At 41.2% G+C, this 22,613-nt stretch overlaps 1 protein-coding gene across 2 annotated transcripts in view; it reads right to left on the bottom strand.

Annotated features, from left to right (window-relative positions):
* The window catches only part of CPEB4 (cytoplasmic polyadenylation element binding protein 4), a 51,919-nt gene that overhangs the window by 7,578 nt on the left and 21,728 nt on the right, over nt 1-22,613 (bottom strand). The window contains exons 3-4 of one of the 2 annotated variants that reach the window (XM_016208784.2): nt 11,007-11,057; nt 283-456 (exon numbers count right to left, since the gene is read on the bottom strand). In XM_016208784.2, coding sequence (XP_016064270.1) covers nt 283-456; nt 11,007-11,057 — 225 coding nt within the window. The remainder of the gene's footprint in view (nt 1-282; nt 457-11,006; nt 11,058-22,613) is intronic. The other variant, XM_016208785.2, reaches the window with a different exon arrangement.

The raw sequence follows: 22,613 nt of genomic DNA, 5'->3' as shown, positions 1-22,613 counted from the left end.
AAAAATGCAGTTAGCACTTAGGTCTGCCCACAACAGAATCCTTGAGATGATTTCCTTTGGTCCAATCACTTGCTTCCACTGGCCCCCCAGTCCTGTCCCCTCCCTTCTGTGAACTAATCTTACAGGATGTGACAGGAAGATATGGCAAGAGACCAAAGCAGTCAAGATGAATACCTGGATCCAGGTAAGACTGTTGTTATCTTAAAAGTAACCTCTATCTATGCACTTCCTACTGTGTGCCATAGTCTGGGCACCAGGCCTTGGCGCTCTTTCCAAATATACCTTCATCGATGTCAGGGGGCAATCCGCCCACGAACACCTTGCGGGAATACCGCTCCACTCTTTCTCCATTCTGGTGCGTGAAGCAGTGAGGAGAGCCCAGGCCACTAGGAAGAGGCTGATCCCCACGGCCATCATCCAAGAATCCATCTTCCATTGGAAACAGTGAAGACTGACCTGGAACAAAAAGCAGGAAAGAAAGCTAACAGAAAATGTTCCTGGCCGCGGGTAATCTTGCACAACAAACAAGGCAAGCAGCTGATTCAATAAAACTGCACTTTTAGTTTTCTAGCTGAATAACAAATAGGATCCCTGAGATATGCTCTTGAATTTCCATCACCTTCAAGTCCCCACTGAGCCAGGGAGAAAGGACATGGTTAAAGAGAGGGCTGCTCAGCTATCCCACTGGGATCCGGAAACTTCAGCGAGGTCAATGCAAGTACAGAGGAGAGAGCACTCCTTTGAAAGCAGCTGGCAGCACACGGCGGTGCCTTGGCAGGGCCCCACGGCCACTGGCAACCTAGACACGTACATAAGTATTAGATTTGACTGTCAGATGCTGGATCACTAAAACTTTTTAAAGCATCCAGTAATATGGCCTGCATTATAATCTCTAAGAATGTCCTTAAAATGAACGTGTCCATTTTAAAGTGAGCGCTCATCTTAGTTTACATTAATTAATGGGAAACAACCAAAACCCATTAAATGCTGTTATCTAACTTCGCTGTCTAGCCTAATAGAATTTAAGATTTTTAGGCATGCTGAAGACATATTTTCTTTCAGCTGAGTAATAATCAGCTGCTACAGTGCTAATTCTAACAACTAGTCATTAAGTTCAATGTTTGAAAATCCTACCATCTAGAACATATAAGCAGAAAAGACCAGAAATGCCAGTATAAGCTGTATTCTTTCCAATTGACCTGACAGCAAAACTCAAACTCTGAAATCATAAGCAATGCAGTTACAAATAAGTGCAGGCTCTCTCCAGCACCGGCGCTTCTCAGGCTGCCAGTTAGTGCAGGTCCCCCCGTACGAGGGCCTCGCTGATGGACCTGCAGAGGTGACCTTAAGTGCTCTCCCCTCACGGAAACACCCCAGTGTCCTTCGGTTGCCACCTTCTCTTCCTTCCAACTTTCACTACTAAACACAAATAACAGTATATTTGTCACAAATTCATCCTGTAAAACCACAGCTCAAAGGACTTATATAATGAAGATGAAAACATGACTATAAAATTGGAGGCTATCTCCTGAATGATCTTCGAAAATCACTTACATTTTGAAGCGGAGCTATTTAAAATTGTTTTAACTTATTTCCTTGTAAATGGCAAACTAATACAGACGGCAAAAAATAAGATCTATTCAGGCACCTCTAGGGAATGATTCCTTAAAATTCTCTATATTTCTAGAGCTTTCCCTCAATGTTTGAAATTTATTGGATTAGCCATTTATTTAGCTAATCTCATTTTAAACCAAATATATTAATGCTGACTTGGTAAAAAAAAAAAAAAAAAAAAGGCAGACAAGGTATTCAAGTATAATTGAACCTCTAATATAATCAGGTATTTTGAGATTATTTGGGCTGTATTTTCCTTTTTAAAGAGTCTTAAATTTTTTCTCCTAAAAAATTCCTTTCAGAAAGAAAAAAAAAGGAAACAAATCTTTAGATATAGATAAATTGAGTTTATAATATAATATAGGGAAATTATTTTGGTTCAAATCCAAATCCTACCATTGTGACTCCTTGAAATGAGAACGTCTATAACGTTAACTACAATGAGTCAAGTACGTATGAATCAAACCTGTGTTTCATTCCCCCAGTCCCCCTTCCCCATGAGGGTTAGAAATTGAGCAAACTTGGGTCCTCTCCAAATACAACTATACATTTGAAAGTTAGAAACAATAATGTTACCTCTCCTTCGCCCATATGTCCTTGCTGCATGTCAAATGAGAAAAAAACACACAACTTTTCAAACATTGTCAAAAGAATCCATTGTGATTTCATCTACCAGCTTTTGAAATTGAAAAAATTTGGCTATATATAATTCTGTCTCAGAAACAAAGAATCTGGATGGTGAGGCCAATCTAACACTTTCTTTCTTTTTAGTTCTTCAAGGACACTTGTTTTAAGGGAAGCTTTTTTGCTGTAACTGTCACTCAAGGTCCAAACTAGTAGGAAACTAAAGGAATATGTCCATGATCTAAACCAACTACTATATTAATCTTATTTTCTCTCAGATTCTCGGCTAACTAGTAATTCAGTAAATATCACAGTACTTAATACTTGGCTATTTCACCACTACAAGATAAATAGCAATTTTATACTATCTCTCAATTAGTCCCTAATAAAGAATATCATAATGAATGAAATCTTAAGGCAGTTTATAAACTTCACTTTGGCCAAAGGTTTCTTGACCCTAATCAAATCTTCTACCATGCCCCAAATGTTAAAAAGCAAAAAATTTTTGGCATTTTATTGCCAAGCAGGTTGCAGCCAAGAAGAGAAGTATATAAGTAAATTTATATAAGTATATGTATTTCCCTGAATACTCAGGAAAAGGCAACATAAACTTTAAATCAGAAAACTCTTGAGAAAATGTCTTCCCCGAAACAAACTGGCATTTATAAGGCCAGCCTGTGCAAAAACCTCAGTTCTATTCAACGAATGCTTCTGGAGTGCTCACCTTGCAGGGCACTATGGATAAGCACACCCGGCCCTGACTCCACGGCCAGGGAGTAAATAACGAGAATGCAGCGGGCCCGTTTGCTGTCATAGCTGCGTGACAGGTGCAACGGGAACAGAGGTGGAGGAACAACTGGTTTCAATGAAAGGGGCAGAGAAAGGGGTGTGTGGCATTGGAGATGAACCTTAAGAGAAAATCAGAGAAAGGCACTGCAGGGTGGCAATGCTGCAGACAGGGTGCCGTATGCTCAGGGAAGGGTGCCCAGAACAGAAGCAGATGGAGCAAATGGGGTCTGGGCTGGAGATGAGGTTTACCCAGGAGGAAGCAGAGCCAGCACAGCTTGGTGATACCTGAGTTAGGAGTGGAACTTAGTGGTACCACATGCGTCTTTTCTGAAATGGAATTACGTCTTGCAGCAAAATACATTTCTACCATTGCTAGATAACACTGGACCACACCAAAGTACTTGGGCAAATGGATTAAACATAAAATCCCCATCAGCTGTTAGGTTTTCCCCTACTAGATTTTAAGTTTGGAGAAAGGAAAGGTGTTCTTTTACTTAGTCAACCTGACAGAGGTTAAAAAGACAAGACACCACCAAAGCAGATGCTTGTTGAAGAACATTCTATTCCTACAGTTAACTGCTCCAAAGACACAGGAGTTTGGGGAAACGAATGATTTGAAACTCTGGGTTGTGTCCATCTTAAAAAGTTGACTGATGTTGCCTGGATTTCTGAGAAAACAAATTTGAAAAGAGTAGGCTTTTAAAAGCTACAAAATTAACTTAAAAACTTCATAGCTTCCATTATTTCAAAAATAGTTTCAGGAACAATGAAGGCCACAGATCAAAAGCAAATTCAAATACTCTCAAAGTCTTCAAATGTGTACTTCCAAACTTTGATTTTGTGCCACAAAATTAAGCTGGTTAAATTCTGATATTAAATCCTGAAAACTATTTAGAAACATTTTCCCACATTAAGGGAAAATCAGTTATAGGCATACGATGTTTATAATTATAAAAGCTGCTCATTCAACTAGGGAAATTAATATAAATGAGTTCCAAAAAAATAAAACAATGAGCAGTAGCTGGTTTGACTCAGTGGTTAAGAGCGTCAGACTGTAGGGTTCTGGGTTCGATTCTGACCAAGGGCATGTTGCAGGCCCAATCCCGGGCCCGTCAGCTTGTGAGTGGGAGGCAACCAATTGGTGTGTGTGTGTCTCTCTCACGCTTTCTCTCTGCCCCCTTCTACTCTCTCTGAAAAGTGATGGAAAAAATATCCTCACTTAAGGATTAAAAAAATTAAAATAAAACAATAAAACGAGATTCTAGAGCACAGAAAATGGGAATGTTTAAATGTTTGAGCTCCACTTATTATAATGCTGTTAACACTATACATTATTTTTAATGTAGATTTTGACATATGAGACATATACAGGAAAGTACACAAATCACAAATGTACAGTTCAATTAAATTTCTATAATGTGAACACACGTATGCAAGCAGAACCCAGGTATTAGCAGAATGGTCAATGGTGTGATGTCATCTCGTGGATGTAAGACAGACGAAGCACCTTTTCCTCACCAATTCCAAGTTATACTTGGTGCAAACACATCGTGATGAAATACTTGTGACACAGATGGATCCTCACCACTTTCCCAAGGAAGCTGTCTTGTCAGACAGATTTCCAATCTCATGATTATCAAGTGTTGCATATTTTTGATGTTTCTCAAACATTCAGGGAAGTAGCAAGTAAAAAAAATTACTTTAAATAAGTTTTAAAAATCCACATTTGGAAAATGTCTAAGTCAGCTGAAATACACTGCTCAGAATTTTCCTTTAATTACCAAAGAGTACACTATTAAAAAATTTCAAAAATGCATGCTATTGAATAAAAATCTTCTAGTCCCCATCAGGGTTAAAATGAATACTATTTATTTATCTACTTTCACTTTTATTTCTTAGTTTTGATGTATAAAGTCCTCAATAATTTAATGTTTAGTACTAACATGATTCAAGAATATTCTAATGGGCTGGAAAAATTATGGCTCTAGGTTTTTGTAACTTCTGGACACATGTTGTTATTAAACCTATTAATAAATACTTAATTTCCAAAATGTCTTTACAGGATTACTTACAAATGTCCTCTATTCATCATTAAATTCCCTCTAGTAAAATATTCCACTAGTTTGGGATGCTATACTTACAAAGAAGATACAGGAAGACTTAGGTCTTTTTTCAATATACTACATATATATCATGATATACAAATATACAATATATAAAATATGTTATTTCATTATAAAATGAAAATATTTATCTCTTAAAAGTATCTTTTTCTCATTTGTTAAAGTCAAAAAAGAAACGAAGTATCTGCAATAGTGATACATTTGGAAGAAGAAACACATAGTATGTAGCCATTGAAAAATTATGGCACATATTCGGGTGCTGATACTAAAGCTAAGATGTAGTTTGCATGAGGTGCCTAAGTGTGTATTGTATGATTCTTATTGTATAAATTCAAAAATAAAGAGAATATAAACAGATGTGGGAATACACTTGAATCTTTTCCCTAGAAACAACCACAAGAGCCTTTGTGGGGAGAAACTGGAATGGGAGAAGGAAGAAGGGTTTTACTTCTTGTTTTATGCCTGTGTGTACTATTTAAATGTATTACTATCGTGTACACTGTTACTATATTTATAAATGGACCCTTTTTGGTTTTCTACTTGGTACTTATATCAAACACAAATGATCCATTTGAGAAAAAGCATCCTCTCCTCCACGAGAGCATCCAGTCACTCTGTAAACAGCAGGACTTCTGGCCACGAGGGATCAACTATTCCTGGGTCCAGTGGGCAGTGGAAGGCTGGTCCCACTCAGCAACTCGGCCACCTCAGGCTCTCCATCTGCCTCTGGGTCCCCACGCTGAGAAGGCAGAGAGCAATGCTCTTTGGCAAAACAAGGGGAGAGGGCTCAGAGGAAAAGATGCTATCAAATAACTGATTTTTCCAGAAGGACTAAAAAAAGTATGTGGGGAATTAGTCAAATTAGCAAATCAGTTAAAAAAATGTAAATCAAAGGCTGGAAGCTAACAGAAGTTAGTAAGTTAACAAAAGACTAAACATGGTAGATCCAAAATGCAGACAACCATTTCAAAGACCAGGGCACACAATTCAATGAAGATGCAAAAAATCATTTTTAAATGATTTTATACATCAACCCCTAACTTAATGGGCCCACTGTCACAAAATTATTTTAGATTTATGCTTAATAGTTTGAATCTCCTGTATCACACTGACTTGCATTTACTCTAGCTTATTGGTACAATCCTCATAGAATCTTGATGAGCTATATGTTCCTATTTGTAAAGAGCTATCTTAGAGAACGGTGGAGAATATAACTCTAGTTTCTGCATATTCCAAACCCTGTCTCTCATTTATAAAAATGGAGAGCTCATGAGAGAGTTAACAATACCATAGATGTATATAATGGTTAGTCAAATGCTCAGTAAATAATAATTTTTTCCCTTCCTCAAAAGTAAACTAGTATATATGTGAGTGTGTGTGTGTGTGTGTGTGTGTGTGTGTATTCTTAGGTTAGTCTTCAACAATTTCTCTCAGCTTTTCATTATATTCTAAGGCTAACAATTATAAAGTACCATTAGAGTTTACAATATATTTCACATTATCTTTCTCATGAAGGAATCTTTCAACATGCTCCAATTGTAGCAACTAGAACCATATTATATACATTTTCAGTGACTATAATCTACATCTCTCCTCGGTAAATTATACCCTCCATTTTCACAGATTTCTCCCCTCCACCCCAACCCTTGAGTGCACAATCTTCCTCCTTCCATTCTGAAGAACTCTAATTAAGAGACCGTGTTCTATGCTAACCTTGAAAAGATCTCTTACTAATCTGCTCTGAGACAAGCACGTATTTTAGTTGATGCTTCTAAGTGCAAGATATCCACAGAGGGGGGAAAAACCATACATGAGACTGTTAAAACCTAACGTATTTTGTTGTTCTAGAACTTTCCATGCAGCAAGGTTCACTTTTTCCCCCCCAAGGTTCATTTTTGAAGCAGCTAATCCCGAGGGCTAAAGCAGTGGAATGGAGGCTGGAGAAAAAGGGACAATACACATGCACTTTTACAGGCGTGGTGGTGGCTGCGTGCTAGTTTTCTTAGGCAAAATGAAGCTTCAAACTGGGCAAAGGAAAAGAATGATTTAATCTGTCTCCTTTCTGACTTAGCTGAGAAGCTGAGTAGATTTTAGGCTTGCTTTTATAAAATGGATATTCTAACTATAGCCCTATTACATTAGATTTAGGAAATCTTTTCCTGTTATGTAGGAAAAGCCATCTGTTATGAGATAAATTATTTCTACTCCTCAAAATCCCTGTGCTGAAGTTCTAACCCCCCATTCCTCGGAATGTGACTGTATTTGGAGAGAGGGTCTTTACAGAGATAATTAAGGTTAAATGAGGCCGGTGGGGTGGGCCCTATTCCAACATGACTGGTGTCTTTATAAGATGAGATCAGGACACAGATATGCACAGAGGAAGATCATGCAGACACACAGAGAGAAGACAGCTCTCCACGAGCCAAAGAGAGAGGCCTCAGAAGACATCGACTCAGACTTCCAGGCTCAGGTACTGGAAAGAAATTTCCATTCAAGCCCCCCAGTCTGTGGTACTTGTTAGGGCAGCTCTAGCAAACTAACATGTATCCAAAAAGTAGCTAGAAAGCTTATTCGTCTTTATACATTTAGAACCCAAGGATTCCCCCTCAAAAAAATCTCTAAAACTAATAACCCAGAAATAAATTGAATACTTCCCTAGAATGTGCACTACAGCATTCTTTGCACAGTTATCAATTATTATTTGTTGAATTACACTGGCACTATCTTCAAAAGACATGAGTGGTACAGAAAGGTCACTGCGTAGAATGAAAACTGATGATTGAGAATGGCAAAAAAACTCAAAAACAAACAACAACAACAAAACAAAAAACCAACAACAGTAACTGGACCCACGGGACGTGCAGGCCACTTTATCTTTGTACATGCCAACCCCAGCATCACGCCGGTCTAAACTGCTGAAACTCCTACACTACTCTGGCTCGTTTTGCTTTTATTTATTTAGGATGTAAACCCCACATTTTTCCAAAAAGCTTTGAGATTGCTTGAAAATTTCAAAACAAGTCCTAAATAATTATCCCAGTTGACATTCAAATGTTCATGCGAGAAACAGAATAAACAGCTCTTCAACCGTTTTATCCAAACAAAACAAGAAATGGCTTTCAACTCAAGAGTCTTGGAGAAAAGAGCCTGGAAGCTACAGCTGGGACAGGCAGGGTGGCGCATGTAATCAGCTTTGCAAAGGCGGTCAAAGCCTGACCAGACTACTTATGGTGGACAGGGAGCTCCTTAAAGTTCTCAAAGTCTTAAAACTGAATAGTGGATGTAAAGGAACACAGTGCATGCATTAGGCTTTTATTCTCAGTTTTAAACTGAAAAGGAATTAAGATGTGAAGGGACTGCTTTTAAAGGTGAATACAGTAAGTCTTAGGTCATCTCCCTTGATAAGAGACAAAGCAAGCATGTTCAGCCAGACGATTTTTACACATTCTTCTTAATCCCTTCTGTTGCGTTTTCCCCTTATAAGCCTTTAACATTAACATCCCCAACCAAAAAAAAAAAAAAATGACACTCTATTTTAATTTTATTATGTGCCAAGTACTACGCTAAATGATTTACATGCATTAATCTTTACTCCAATCCTATGAGATGGGTAGTATTTGTGATTTTTTTAGTTTACCTTCTTAAGCACAATTAATGTATTACAACAGACTTGTAATATAGGTGATCCCCAAACCTGAGCTAAAGTAAGAACAAAGCTCCTAAAAATCAATACATGATGAGATCAATCTGTCTAGAGAAGCAATCCACCATAGAAGATGTTTCATAAATTTGACTAAAGAGAGTGGGCTATACCTATGCCTAAATCAAGGTGACTAAGAAATTGGCTCAACACCCCTCCACCTCCAACTTGTTATATTTCATAATTTTTAATCCATCTTCTGATATAATCTACTTAGCTAATGAAGAAAAAATAAGTCTATCAGTCAACTCCAGCATCTAGTCTACCCAGAAGTTTTACTTCCCATTAGAAATGCATAAATTGATATCTGCTCCTAGTTGGTTATTAGGAACTAACATTTGATCAAATCCGACAAAAGCAAGTGCTGCAGCCCTAGAGCACGATACTAGATCTGAGACTGACAGTCGAAGCCTCACACTCTGCGGTCTTGCTGAGGAGCCGGCACTCTATTTTCCGTGTTTTCTTTCTCTCCCTATCTTTCCATTGAAGCGATGGGCACCACATAAATACAATCTCCACGTATGCAATGGTAAGGAACATCTAGTCCCCTTCTAGAGTCTACGGACCAGAAGAATTTCAAAACATAAATATTTGGGGGGAAAGGTTACTTTTACTTTTTTCTTTTCCAAGTAAGGGTCATCAAAAAATGATCTCGGGGGGGTGGGCAATCTCATAATAGATTTTTTAAACAAGTGAATTTAGCTTTAAGGGAAACCCACTAGAGAGTGTTTATTTCTCTCACCTCAACAAAGATGGACCCAGGGAACTTATTTAATTTGGTGGCTTCATGAGGCTTGGGACAAGAAGAATTGATCACTTTGTCTCAGATCGCACGGCAGCATCTCAAACCTGGTTTACTGCAATTTCCATCACACACCCTGACCCTGCAATGTGCTCCCAGGAAAAGCTACAAAGGCAACCCTTACATGACCCCCTTATCCTGATGCCACTGTCACTGCTGGGTGTCGTTTTCAGTCTACACACATTTATGTGAAATATTATATTTTGGCCTTATTTCTGGCAGCGGTAGCATGAAAAGACCAAGGTCTGGTGAACAAGTAAGGTTTTTATAAACCAAAGAGTCTCCAGAGGATCTGATGTGCCCACAACCACTCTCATAAATCAAATCTCCTAACTTTTTCTGGAGTGACAACCCTCTGTCCTACAGAACACTGATTTTCAACACTAGCCAAAAAGAGGTCCAGTCGTAAAGATAATTTTTAATTCCCCATTCACAAGGGACCGTAGACAAGGGGGGGGTGGGTGTGTGTGTGTGTGTGTGTGTGTGTGTGTGTGTGTGTGTGTGTTGGTTTGGTTTTTGGTTTTGCTTTGTTTTTTGGAATGATGAGAATAAAGCTATTTAGTCCAGAACACTTCATAGAAGTGGTGGGACTTAAAATGAGTTTTGGCAAATGGAAGGCAAAATGAACACACAATAGTAAATGAAATCCACTCAACAGTGAATGCGTAGAAAAGTACACCAGGCCTCTGTACTCCACCCAATTGCTTTAACCCATGGCACTACCCAACAGACCATTTTTGATTCTTTAGTCCTTCTGTGGTAGGTGTCTCTTCCTTCCCTGGGAAATTCAGTTTGCTTCAGCATAAGCTCAGAAAAACAGAACGCAACAGCACAGTGGTGATATTTGGAATTACAGTCCACTTGGCTATTGAAGACACTGCACAGGCCATGAGACTCCATTTTTCTTGTTCTCATTAGACAGCAAACAGTGAATGACCTTGTCCTTTGCAATGTCAACCCCTGTGGTCTCAGGCTGCTTTTCCTGGTTTCAGATCTCTGATTACCCTGGAACATTTCTCCAGCCACATGGAAATGGCTTTTATGTTGACATTTCAAAGGTCACTCTACAGAAGCTAAAGTTAGATTAAGCCATCCTTTTTATGTCATTATGTAATCCTCACTGTGACCAATTTCAAGACAGAATTGGTTGGCTCTCAAAGTTTAAATTGCCACAATTTGGAGGAAAAGTAATTATTCATAAAATACCTGAGAGATTCCTACAACGTTCATTTGTCATCAGAGAACAAACCAATGCCATTTCCCCACTTGTTGGAGCTTAACTACTGTATCTGCTCACCTACGCTAACGCGTTTCAGTCTGTGAGCTCCACTAGGGTAAATCCATGATCACTTACCATTAATAAGCAGAGAGCTATCGGATCCTGGATATGAATAGTTTAGACGACCTGAAGGTAAAAGAAGGCCGTTACTAAATTTCGTTTTTCATGGATGGTTTAAGCGTATTCAATAACAAAACTGAGTTACTCGTTTTAATAGGTAATGTATTTTAAAAGCTATATTTGAGATAAAACTGTTGTGCTAATAACCAGTGAGTCGGCAGACATATCAATCAGCATGTTCACAAACATTCAAAGTGGGCAAGTCTGAAACCAGGAGGTAAAACAGCCCTCCTGCCAGTCATTCTCATTTCTAAACCCCTATCCACACTGATTTCTTCATACCATTATGTTCTAATACCAATTCAGAATAACAAGCTTCCCATTTTTTGCCCCATTTCTATGAAAAAATTTTCAAATGTACAGATATTTGTTGCTTTTTAGAAACCTGTAACTAGCAGTAGTATTTTTCTATGATTCAGAACAAAAGTGCCAGGCTTATGCCTACATGTACAGACATGATAATGGGTTTAAACTCGAATTTTGGAGAATCAGACAAAAGATAAAGAAAAACATATCATTGTATTTACATGTGACAGGAAATATCAAAGCATACAGCACAACGCCCAGAGCACAGCAGGCACTCAAAAAATGCTGGCTTAGTTTCACTTGAATTTGTTTTGAACCTAAAATGGGCATCCATGATGCCCATCCAAAAAGAATCTGTGAAGGTACTAAAACTTTTGGAGGATGCGCCAACTTCTAAATTGGTTACAGCAAATAAAGGGGGCGGGGGAAATGGCACTAGAAATGGTTTCTTCGTTTATAAGGAATTATATTTGTTTGGGAAGAATTTCTACATGTAAGTTGAGGCATCCAGACCACAAATCCTCACTGACTGCACACCATGTACCTAATTCTACGCTACAAGTTACAGAAATCATTATGGCAACACTTTAAAGTCTCCATATTCCATGTGCCCACTGCGCCCACCTTCATAAAAATGGTGGCGAGCCCTCAGCAAAGTCTTGCTCATCTAGCGAATGGGCTAAACTGCTTGAACTATAAGCCTGGGTCATCTGACCTGTCACAAGTGTGCTTTTTAAAAGCGCAGACTTGAGATGCTGGAACAGGAGCATGACCCTGAACTGTCAAAGCTTGGGAGGGGCGAGTGCTGTTTCTGAACCACTTATCTCGAGGTAGCAGCTGACCTTCTGCAAGGGAGCACAGCATACATTTTACAACTAAAACCCACCGGTGATGAACTCACAGAGCCATCACACACAGCATTCTTATTTTTCATAAAACACTGGTAGAAAGATGATGTAAGTCAATGCAGAATCAAAGTTGTGTGACTGCATTAGCTGAAGTGAAGAGGAAACAGTCTGCTACTTCAAAGGCGATTCTGGGGTATCTGAATAACTGGAATGCCACATTCCGGCTGAAGTCCGGGCCTGGCCTTCCCGCATGAGCTCTAAAGCTCTCCTGGATGCCAAGCGAGGGCCAGCAAGGGTGAGAGTGAAGACCAACGACCAACAGGCTGGCCCAGTTTAAGAAATCAAGCTCTGCCTCCTCAGAAAGTCACCTCTGGGTGACTTTTCAGGAGAGGGAGAGACTGTTTCAGCTTGACGGGCACAAAAGTGCCCCTTCACTCAGTTCTGTGTCTGCCTCACAGCGAACCTTCCAGGGAGAGCCGAGCCTCACCCCCAGGTAGGTGACCTTTGAAGTCTTTCTGCTCTTCAGACATCTGAATACAGCCATTCTAGCCTTCAGCAAACACAATGGGGCTCTGAAGAATCGCTGGCAAGGTCCACAATTTACCTCTGAAAGGTGATACTTGTTTTTAATTTTTGACCTGGTCTTACGAGTCTGGTCAGGTTGGAGTCAATTTTGACCTCTGAATAGCAAATACATCTGGGATGTTTTGTTAAACATCAGTAATGCGAAATGCTTTCTACTTCAATTTTAAAATAGAAGCAGTGACATTTAAAAAGAAAACAACACATCTTTTTTCCCCCCAACTTTCTTAATGCTTCCCTAACCTGTCTGCCCTCTCTTCTGCAAATTCTTCCCATGATTAAAGCATGTGGAGCCATGCATTCATGACGTCCATCAGGATAACGCTTCGCGCTTGCTCTCTGGAAGTGCGGCGGGACTTCATTCCACGAGCCCTCCACAGGCCCCACTCCTTTCCCTTCTGCTCTAACAGCCTCTCTGCTCAGTGGACGCCCATCCCCACGGGCACTTCTGTATCTTCTAGTCCACGGCTACACTGCCCACAATCTCCTCCTTCATCTGGAGGCTATTTCTCAAATCTTTTTTCTTTCAGATTCACCTTTGTAAGGGCGCCATTCCCCAAAAGGAAACCCCCCTTTCAGACCAGCTCGCCAAATTTTATTTCTGGCTACACTGCACCAGCCAACCTTCTTAGGTAATTATTTCAGCTACTGGCAAACTTGCTTATCTCTCTTACATAATAACCCCTTTAGGAACTAGAGCTTTGCTTTGTTTAACTAGTACCTTGAGTTTCCTGTCTGGCACCAGGGAAGCACTAAGTGAATTCCTTCCCCTGAACTCAGGACACGAGCATCTCACTGGATAAGTGAAGGAAAATAAAAACACCTGCTGTATCTAAATACACACAGAACCCAGGGTTGTGGTTTCTGTCCCGTTGGCTTTTTGATAACGCATCCTATCTATAAACATAACCCAGGTTTCGGCGCATTTAGAATTGAATTCCTCAAGGGAGAGGGAGGGCATTAGGACTTCAGGCAAGAGGACGTATTTGGTAAAGAAAATTCAATCTCTGAATCCTCTTGGTATTGATTGTGTTACAAATAGAAAGAAATACTGCCTGATCAGCAGTCCCAATCTTAGATGCACTGACAGAAAAGTCCGTCTCTGGAGCCCAGCTGTGGCATCTGGAGCCTGGCATACATCACGCAGAAGGCACAGGCTATATTTGGTGACATGACTCAACCTAGCCAAATATAGGCAACTGATACAGTGTGACTCTGGGGAACCACGCTACCAAATTCTACAGCCTTGAAAAGAGCCACACTCCAACTAGGCACTTCTATGCTAGGCATTTGCAAGTTGGGAGAGAACCAATATTTACCAACAAGACTGACTAAGGATTGCTGGGGCCGGGGAGGTGCTCAAAAGAACAGTACACGCTAGTCATGTTCTTTTAAGACACTAACTAAAGTAACCTACTCAGTGAGATGAAAGGAGAAAAGACTAGAAGAAAATTAATATATTAGCAGTATATGTATGTATTACTTCAAAAATAGATAAAAGTTATTTTCTAAACAGCAGCACAGATGTTATTGCTCCTGATGAGCAGGAAATGATACAGTAAAGGCTGCCCTTTCAAATAGGCAAACAGCAAAAATATCAGATGCTCTGCAGAGCTATCAGATCTCTTGCTGTGACCTTCTCTTTTTCAGAGTCATGCCAGCATTGCTGGTGACATGGTGAGGCCAAGGAATGACAATGGGGGACAGCTACCAGGCTGTCCAAAATACATACAGATAGCCATGCAGTCCTCGAAAGCGACAAGTTCTGTGAAATTCTAAGTTAATGTTTTAATTGACTCACACAGTAAAAATGTAGATACTCCAAAGAAAAGGGAGGGGTCTTTAGTGAAGCTCATTACAAATTTCTAACAGGGGAAGGATAAGTGTGGGCTTAGACCCATTTCTAAGGTAGATCTAAGATTTACGAACACAGCGCACGCATGATTTTTACATTCACATGCATTTGTTGTTGCTGTCTAATTAGAAGTGCTCCTATTACCTTGCTCCTGCTAATTTTATTTAGTTCATGCTAAGTATGCCAAAGCCAGACTGCGTTAAATAATTTTTTAAAGGAGGTGCCCACCTGCCTTCCCACATCTATTTTACCAACACTGCCAGAGAATTGTAGCAAGGTGGCGCTGTGGGGACCTAGAGGATGCGTAGCAAGGCTCAAGAAATGTGTAATGAATTCAGTTCTGGAATACCAACTTTATGCTTATACAAGTGCAGAAAACATATCAATATGCACTAACAAAAATGTATTCGATATGTTCTACTGAATGACATAAAGATAACTATTTTTAATAACTGATTCTATTGACCTCAAAGTAACTCCCCAAATCAAAACCTGTACTCTTATTCTCCCTCCTGACCTATCTGTGACGCGACCAACTCCCAGAAGACATCAGCATGCAGTATCACGAAGGGGACTGGCATCAACTAGAGAGGCTTCCTCCTGCCCCCCCCCCCCCCAAGAGCCATTTAAATTGATAAACACACACAGAGAGTTTAGGCCAAACAAGACCCCTCTCCAGGACAGAACTGGCTTTCAGTTTAAAAGCCAGGGCTTATAAGAATACTGAAGTCCCCTGCATATCTCTCCGGTTCATCTCTCCACACTGCCATTTCCTTCCCACATTAGGCACTTCAGACCTTCAGACCACTGGCCCTTCAACGTTTATGTCCAAGTTCTTCCCTCTGTCTAGTCTAGAATGCCCTCCTCCCTCTCTGCCCCAATAGCTCACCACTCAAACCCCCAACCTCTCCCCAGGTAGCGTCTCTCTTAGGCCTCACCTCCTATGGTTAGTTTTCCTACGGCAAGCCGCCAGCTCTCTGGCTCAAATAACCCATGTGCTCCTTAAAACACCCCTGACACTTATGACACTGTATTTAAATGATCTATTTCTAAACTATCTCTTCCTCGGGCAACAAGATCTTTAAGGGCAGATTTAGGGCTCTTACATCCCAGAGCCTGGAGCATAATAGCTGTTGAATGAATGAATGAATGAATGAATGAATGAATGAATGAATGAATGAATGAATGAAGCAAAGCAGCAATGGGTGGTCCCTCTGCCACAGAACATGCAGTGAACAGGGTAGAGAGTCTGACCAATTCTATCTTGTGACCTCAGTCAAATTACTCAGTTTTTTTGAACCTCAGTAAAATAGGGAAATTTCCATTTATCTCACAAGGATGTTGGGAGAAATTGATGAGACAATTTTTGCAGAATGCCCAGAAAAATCCCCAGTATGGTGCTCAATTAATAATTCCTTTCCCCTCCCCAACTATAAGCCAGAGATAACCACCAATTTTCCACTTGTGAGAGACAGAGAGAGAAAGGATGCCTTTTAGCCACATAAGACCCAAGCTGGAACCCTGGAGGGGGAGCGGCCATCTGGGGGAGTTTCAGCTTCAGAGAAATGAGCATTTGCTATAGTGTTCTGGTTATAGCAGGACTCTAATTCTTTCCTGGGGGAGAGAAGAGGAAAAACCCTAACTTGTTACTTTTACAGCAGCAAAATGGCAAAGCAGAAGGGTTTTTAAAACTGAAAACTTCAAACATTTAACTTAAAATGTTTCCTTTTAATAAACTCTGGAAAGATCTTCCTCTTGTAGCAAAGCTCACGTTTCATTTTTCAATTGAGATACGAGAGTTGAAGCACAGATTGTGATTGTGGTAAAAGAAAAGAGCATTTATCTGTAAGATAAGTAAAGTCAGTGGGATGGGTTTCTACAGATCCTGGGTTTCCAATAAAAGGACCGCTTTGACTCTAACTCAGGGCAGGTGCAGAGGTATGAGATCTAAAAGCACCTCAGAATTTCAGGCAGAAGGGAATGTCTAGAGAGAGAGCAGCAAAGAGCTGACCTAATTAAGGAATTCAAAAGATTTCCTCCTGCCAGTAAGCCTAATAACAAACCAGCGAGCAGGAAGGCTATTTTTATCCCCACCAGAGGACTCTGACTCTGGATGCTACATTTAGAGGACAGAGCAACAAGATAACTTGCCTTAAGAGGATGTTATGATACCAGTGATTAATGGCAATTTTTTTAGCTTTAAAAAACTAGGCATCACTTTTATCCAAACTAAATCAGCCAAAGCCAGTTTGATTTTTTTTAAGGATAATATAATAGGGGGAAATGTGGAAAAACAGACCAACGGGTAGTAGTAGAAAAGCTTTAAGTAATTTAGGGGGGAAAAAAGCGAAGGCAGGCCCAGCCAGTGTGACTCTGCGGTTGAGCATCAACATAGGATGCAGGAGATCGAGGTTCAATTCCTTGTCAGGGTACATGCCCCGGTTGCGGGCTCGATCCCCAGTAGGGGGGTGTGCGAGAGGCAGCCCAATCACTCTCTCATCATTGATGTTTCTATCCCTGTCTTCCTTCTTCTCTCTGAAATCAATATAAATATATATATATATATATATATATATTTTTTTTTTTTAAAAAGCTAAGGCAGTAAATTGAAATTCTCCTGCCTTGCCAATAGGCTGATTCAGAGCAGCATGTGTTCCACGGCCATGTTTTAGAAGAACCAGTGAAAGAGCATCAAGAAGTGTGAGTTGCCCCAGAGAAAATGGTTTTGAGAGATGGCTCTCTGTGCCGGCATGAGCTTAAATAAAACACCAAAACAAACAGGAAATCCCTGGAGGCCACAGGCTAAGGTGTTTGCAAGTGACAGAACTGTAGAGAGATGAGCCACTCTTAAAACTGCCTACTGAAGAGCCAACCCCAAAAGGCAACCTGCAAAGTCACTAACTGGCTTTGTACATTCACACCTATCATCAACTCTAATCACTTCATTAATATGCATCCCGATGACTTTATGGCAGCTCAGTGAAGAAGGTGCTTGAATTTCATACACATCTAATTTTGCCTTCAGTTATTTCTCAGAAGGCCCGGTTCCTACTTTCTCCTGTTGGTACTCAACGCACCGAGTCTTCCTCTTATTTTATTTATTAGCCTTCAAAGCTAAATAATCAACACGCATTGAAAGGTCTGCTAACTATTTGTAGGATAAGCTGCTGTGAGGCAGGAGTCTTTGTTTTTCATTCCCTGATATACACCAACAGACTAAAATAGCGCTTGGCACAGAGCAGATGCTTGGTGGGCTGGGTGGAGGAACAGCCTCCCGCAGCTTTATACTTACACATATTCCAAGTGCAGGGCAGGAGGGTGGGGAGGGGGGAGCGCAGCGCATCTGAATCACTTGGGGAGCACACATGCTCAGGTCTCATGACAGACCTGGTGAATCAGGACCAGGGAAAGAACATGCCAGCCTGGAAAAGCTTCCCCCGAGACTCTATTCCAACCTCCACCCCCAATAAGGCCAGTCTGGAAGAAACCAGTGGGCATGTGATCTGAGCCTTTTACAGGAGTTTACGGTCAAACACAGCTCTAAAACTCTGTACCCAGTCTCCTAAAGAGAAATTAAGAAACTTTGGTGCCTACTCTCTGTCTAAAGCATACTGAGACAAAAAGGGTTAAGTTTTTGTTTTTTCCCCTCTTAAGTGCTACACCATTAATACCTAAGCTACTGACCAGGAGCCAGAGACTGTGTGTTCCTATCTTGACCCTCTAGGTACCAGCTAGTCGATCGACTCTACAGAAGCTGTTGTATCTCTCTGAACTTCAACTTCTTCGACTGTAAAATGGAGATCACAGAACTCACAGAAAAGGTTCTTGGAAAGATTTAAGTTAGAGATAATTCTCAGAAGGGGCACAGAATAAAAATCAGAAGTGGGTGTCCTTTCACTTGGAACTGCTTCCTGCACAGAATATCTACCTCAACAAGAGAGAAATGTCCACCAGCGCCAAGTGTGTCCTTTAATCTGCTACCTGGTACATGGAGTAACACAAATGTCTGTGGGATTGGAACTCAAGCAGAAGCTAGGATGTAAGATGCTTCCACAAACCATGTGGCTTAGAGAAGGCTGGCTCCCCCTCCTAACGAGGGCTGCCACATTACCCAACTCCAGAGGCACTCCTCTTGTCATGCGGCTCCCCTGCCCCTGGCATCGTGCCCAATGTTGCCTGAAGAATCCACTCTCTTAGCCTTGCCTCAAAGGGCAAAAGGGTGTCAGAGACAAAGTTCCAAAGTGCTATCTGGTGGAGATAATCACCTAGGGTAGGGGAATGACCCCTCACTCCTCCCTGTCCTCCTCACCATTTCCTCTACTGAACCCCGTTTTCTGCTCTGCTCCTGTCGGCTAGTCTAATGGTAGCAGGCTGAAGCTGACAGTGAGGGAAGCTCTCTGGAGCAGCTTCATAACCTTGTATAATGATTAAGACCCACTCTGGGCAGATGTTTCTGAGGCTCCCCACCATGGCTGAAGCCCCCCCCCCCATTCCCCTGAGTATTGCCGAGCAACACCACCTTAATGGTACAAGGCTGCTACGACTCTGGCAACACCTCTACATGTATTTTAACTAGTGACACCAGCAGCCACATGCTTTGGAAGGTAATCATGCACACGCAAAAGACACCTATCATCCAACTGGAGTGCCTGGTCCTGGCGGGCTTGCAGTCCCAGCAGATCATTCCCATGGCTGAAAAGGCCCGTGACCCACAAACAAGAACAGAAACACTGCGTGTGGTCAAGTGTAACAACCACTTCCTAAACATAGTAATATATCCAGGCCTAGCTCAAAAAGAAGAGATGCAGTCTAGAGCGAACCCTTCCCTCGGCCGGCTACATTCAATTCATGGTTAGATCCCTCTACAAGCTACTCAGTATTAAATACTGCCACCCCTGGACCCATGTGAAGTCCACATGCTACGTTCAGGCATTAAATTCTCAAAACCTTCCATTTTGTCACTTAGGAACAGCGTGCCAGACACTGTACAAAATTGCTGATAATTAAAGACCACGAAGTGCAATCCCTCTGTTTACAGGTGAGGAAACCAGCATCCAGAGAGAAGTGACTGGCCTAAGGCCACAGCACTGCTAATGGCAGAGCCCCTTTAAACACAATCCTAATGCTGCTCTTTTCATTTCTTACAATTTGGGAAAGTCTGTCAATAAGCTAACAGCTTCTAACCGTTCACAATAAAGAGATCACGTGGCTGACTTAAATATCTGTATGTAATTGACCATGCCTGACATTTATTATTTGAAGTATTATAGCCGATAGAAATTAGATTTTTTTTTTTTAGGTTCTTATCATTCACTTAATCATGGCTATTCTTCTGAATTAAGATTTGCACTTGACTGATTTCTCAAGAATTAAAAAGGGTCCTCTAACTGGTTAATTCCTCCTTCTCTTTCCCGATGCATGGCAGCCACCATCAGCCCAATTGCGTTCCAGAGATTATTCAACTGCTTTCCCTTCAGAGCTTCACTGATGTTCTTAACGGACTGACCAGGTGGTACTGGAGGAAAAACAAAGCCTTGCTTTTAGCATGGCATTAGTGGTGTGGGGCTCTCAATTCAGTCAGTCAGTCAGAGTAAGAAAGCCAGGGGCAGCCTGGAATCTCACTATCTGATTCAGAAAGTAGTAACTAGTTTAAAACCAGCTAAAAATGTATTCCCTTTGCAAATTTTTACTGCTGAACAGCAACAAATTCACTGAGTTTTCTCTCTTTTCCCTCTTTTAACTCTGGTAGCGAGGACAGTGGCCACACGAGGGGGAAAACAGTGAGCAGTGAAATTCACAAATCAGGCATGTATAGCTGACAAATGAATCAACTGCATGCAACATTCAGGTCAGATTCCATGCATATCAGGAAGAAATAATTTTGTGCACAAGTGTGTAACTGTTCTGTTCTTCCTGTTGCTAAATTGAAAGCAAAGAGAATCTTGGATATTTTTATGACCTATGAATCAGGGGGCAGTGCCTCCCTCCCTCCCCAGTCGGCAAAGGACACATTCAAGGATCGCATACAGGATCAAGAAAAGTCTTAAGAGCTTCACGACAACTCCCTATTGTATTACTCCAGAATCAAAAGGCTTTCATTGTGTAGATATTAGCCGTCAACTCTCTACAGAATTGTACAACATAGAAGCTAAAACAGAAAAATAGTGACACTATCAAAAGGTACACAATATACTATTATTAATTCGGACGTGGAGCATGAACAAAATGGGTCTCTACAAATGTCCTGGACCTCCTTCACTTTTTTATATGGCAGAGAAGTCCTTACCATTTAACTCTGACAAACTGCTGGCAAAGTCGGAAAATCTTACTACTTAAATGTCACTCAGATTTCTCAATTACTGGCTGTCCATAGGGTAATACCTATACTTATTAAGTTATACACAGACTTAATGTGAAATGTAAAACATTACAGAATAGCACTTAATTTGCTACCTGATTGCTGCTTGTTTTCTGAGTCTCAACTGCACATGTAGTTCATTCCTTTACCAATCACAGCCCCGAATGTGTGTCAAACAAAATTAAAGTTACAACAGCCATAAAACGTGTTCACCTTAATACAATGGTAAAAAAAATAATAATAAAGTTAATGAGTTAAGAGAATCTTTTAAAGAAATGTTTAGGATCTTTAAGGTTTCTAATAACACAAACGTTCACTGTCACCTTCTCCCCCTCCCCCTTTACCCTCACTTCTCACCCAGGTAAAATCAGAGCTGGACAATGTTTGAAGGTTACTACTCAATTATCACAGCCTCAAAAGATGTGTGCAATGTTCAGGATTAAGATAGGGGGCTGCTTAGGTAATTATGGACCTACATCATGGGTGACATAGACAAATTCCCCCTTTGTGACAAGTGCTGATAGAATTTTCAGAACAAATCAGAACCAGGGTCAGTATTCGATCACCAAGGTGCAGAGGGCAGAGGGTCGCCACTTGCTGCTCTCCAGGACGTACTATGGAAACACGCTGGGCCCATGAGGATCTGGACAGTACGGGAGCCTGAGAATGAGCCGAGTAGGTTTCAGGTCAGAGGTCACAGTAAGGAAGACTTCAGTCCAATGCTATGAGCACACCGGTGCTCACGAACATCACCTTCTCCTTTCTTCCCCTTAAAAACAAAACAAAAACCAACCAACCAACCCCAACGCCCAATCTGAACAAGTAGTCACACTGGTCAGAATCCACACGTTTGTACACTCTGCCCATACAGCGCTATGAGGAGCCTAACAAGTCCTGATCAACAGTAACCAGAAAGGAGACAAAAGTGCAAAATTCAGAACGCACACTGCCCAGCAATACAAAGACAAATGCCCCGCTACCTGCCCTCTTCTCACTCACAAAGGAAGTTACCTCAACACAGAAGCCAGGTCCCATCCTATGGCACAACTCGGCCCAGCAAAAGAGAGACTGTGTAGGACTGTTCCATTTCAGCGGTCAAGACAGGGAGGATTCAGCAGGAGAGGAGGCCACGGCCTTTTTGAACAGCCACACACAAGGTTCATTGTAGCCGAGTTTAAATTGTCGTCTTTGCTGTGAGCCCCACACTGCTCCTTAAGAGGCTTCTGGAAGTAGGCCAATTTTCTACTCCCCAGAGATCTCAAGGGCTCCCCTGCTGTACTGCTTTGAACCACTTGGTCGCATCCAAACCCAGCAATAAAGAACCGGGGAGGGCAGGAAGGCTCCAGCCTGGCTCCCCAGCTGCCTGGCCGACCCTGGGGCTTCAAGGCACTAATATTTGAAGACCGCCCAATTTGCCAGAAGCCATCCGACACCAAGTGATGGTAATTTACTTGGAAGAAGATATTTGATTATGAATCCAAGCAAATGAGCAGATGTGCATTATCCATTTCTCCTTTCCGGCAGGTTGTCAGGCTCTAGTCAACTTCCCTAATCCTTATAGGAAAAGGATCTCAACCTTGGAAAGGTGCTGGCAACTGGGGTGCATAGTGCAC

The sequence above is a fragment of the Miniopterus natalensis genome, chromosome 4 (genome assembly GCF_054644295.1).
Source record: "Miniopterus natalensis isolate mMinNat1 chromosome 4, mMinNat1.hap1, whole genome shotgun sequence".
Classification (NCBI taxonomy): Eukaryota; Metazoa; Chordata; class Mammalia; order Chiroptera; family Miniopteridae; genus Miniopterus; species Miniopterus natalensis.
Note: the sequence above shows the minus strand (reverse complement) of the source record. Positions and strands in the feature narration are given on the sequence as shown.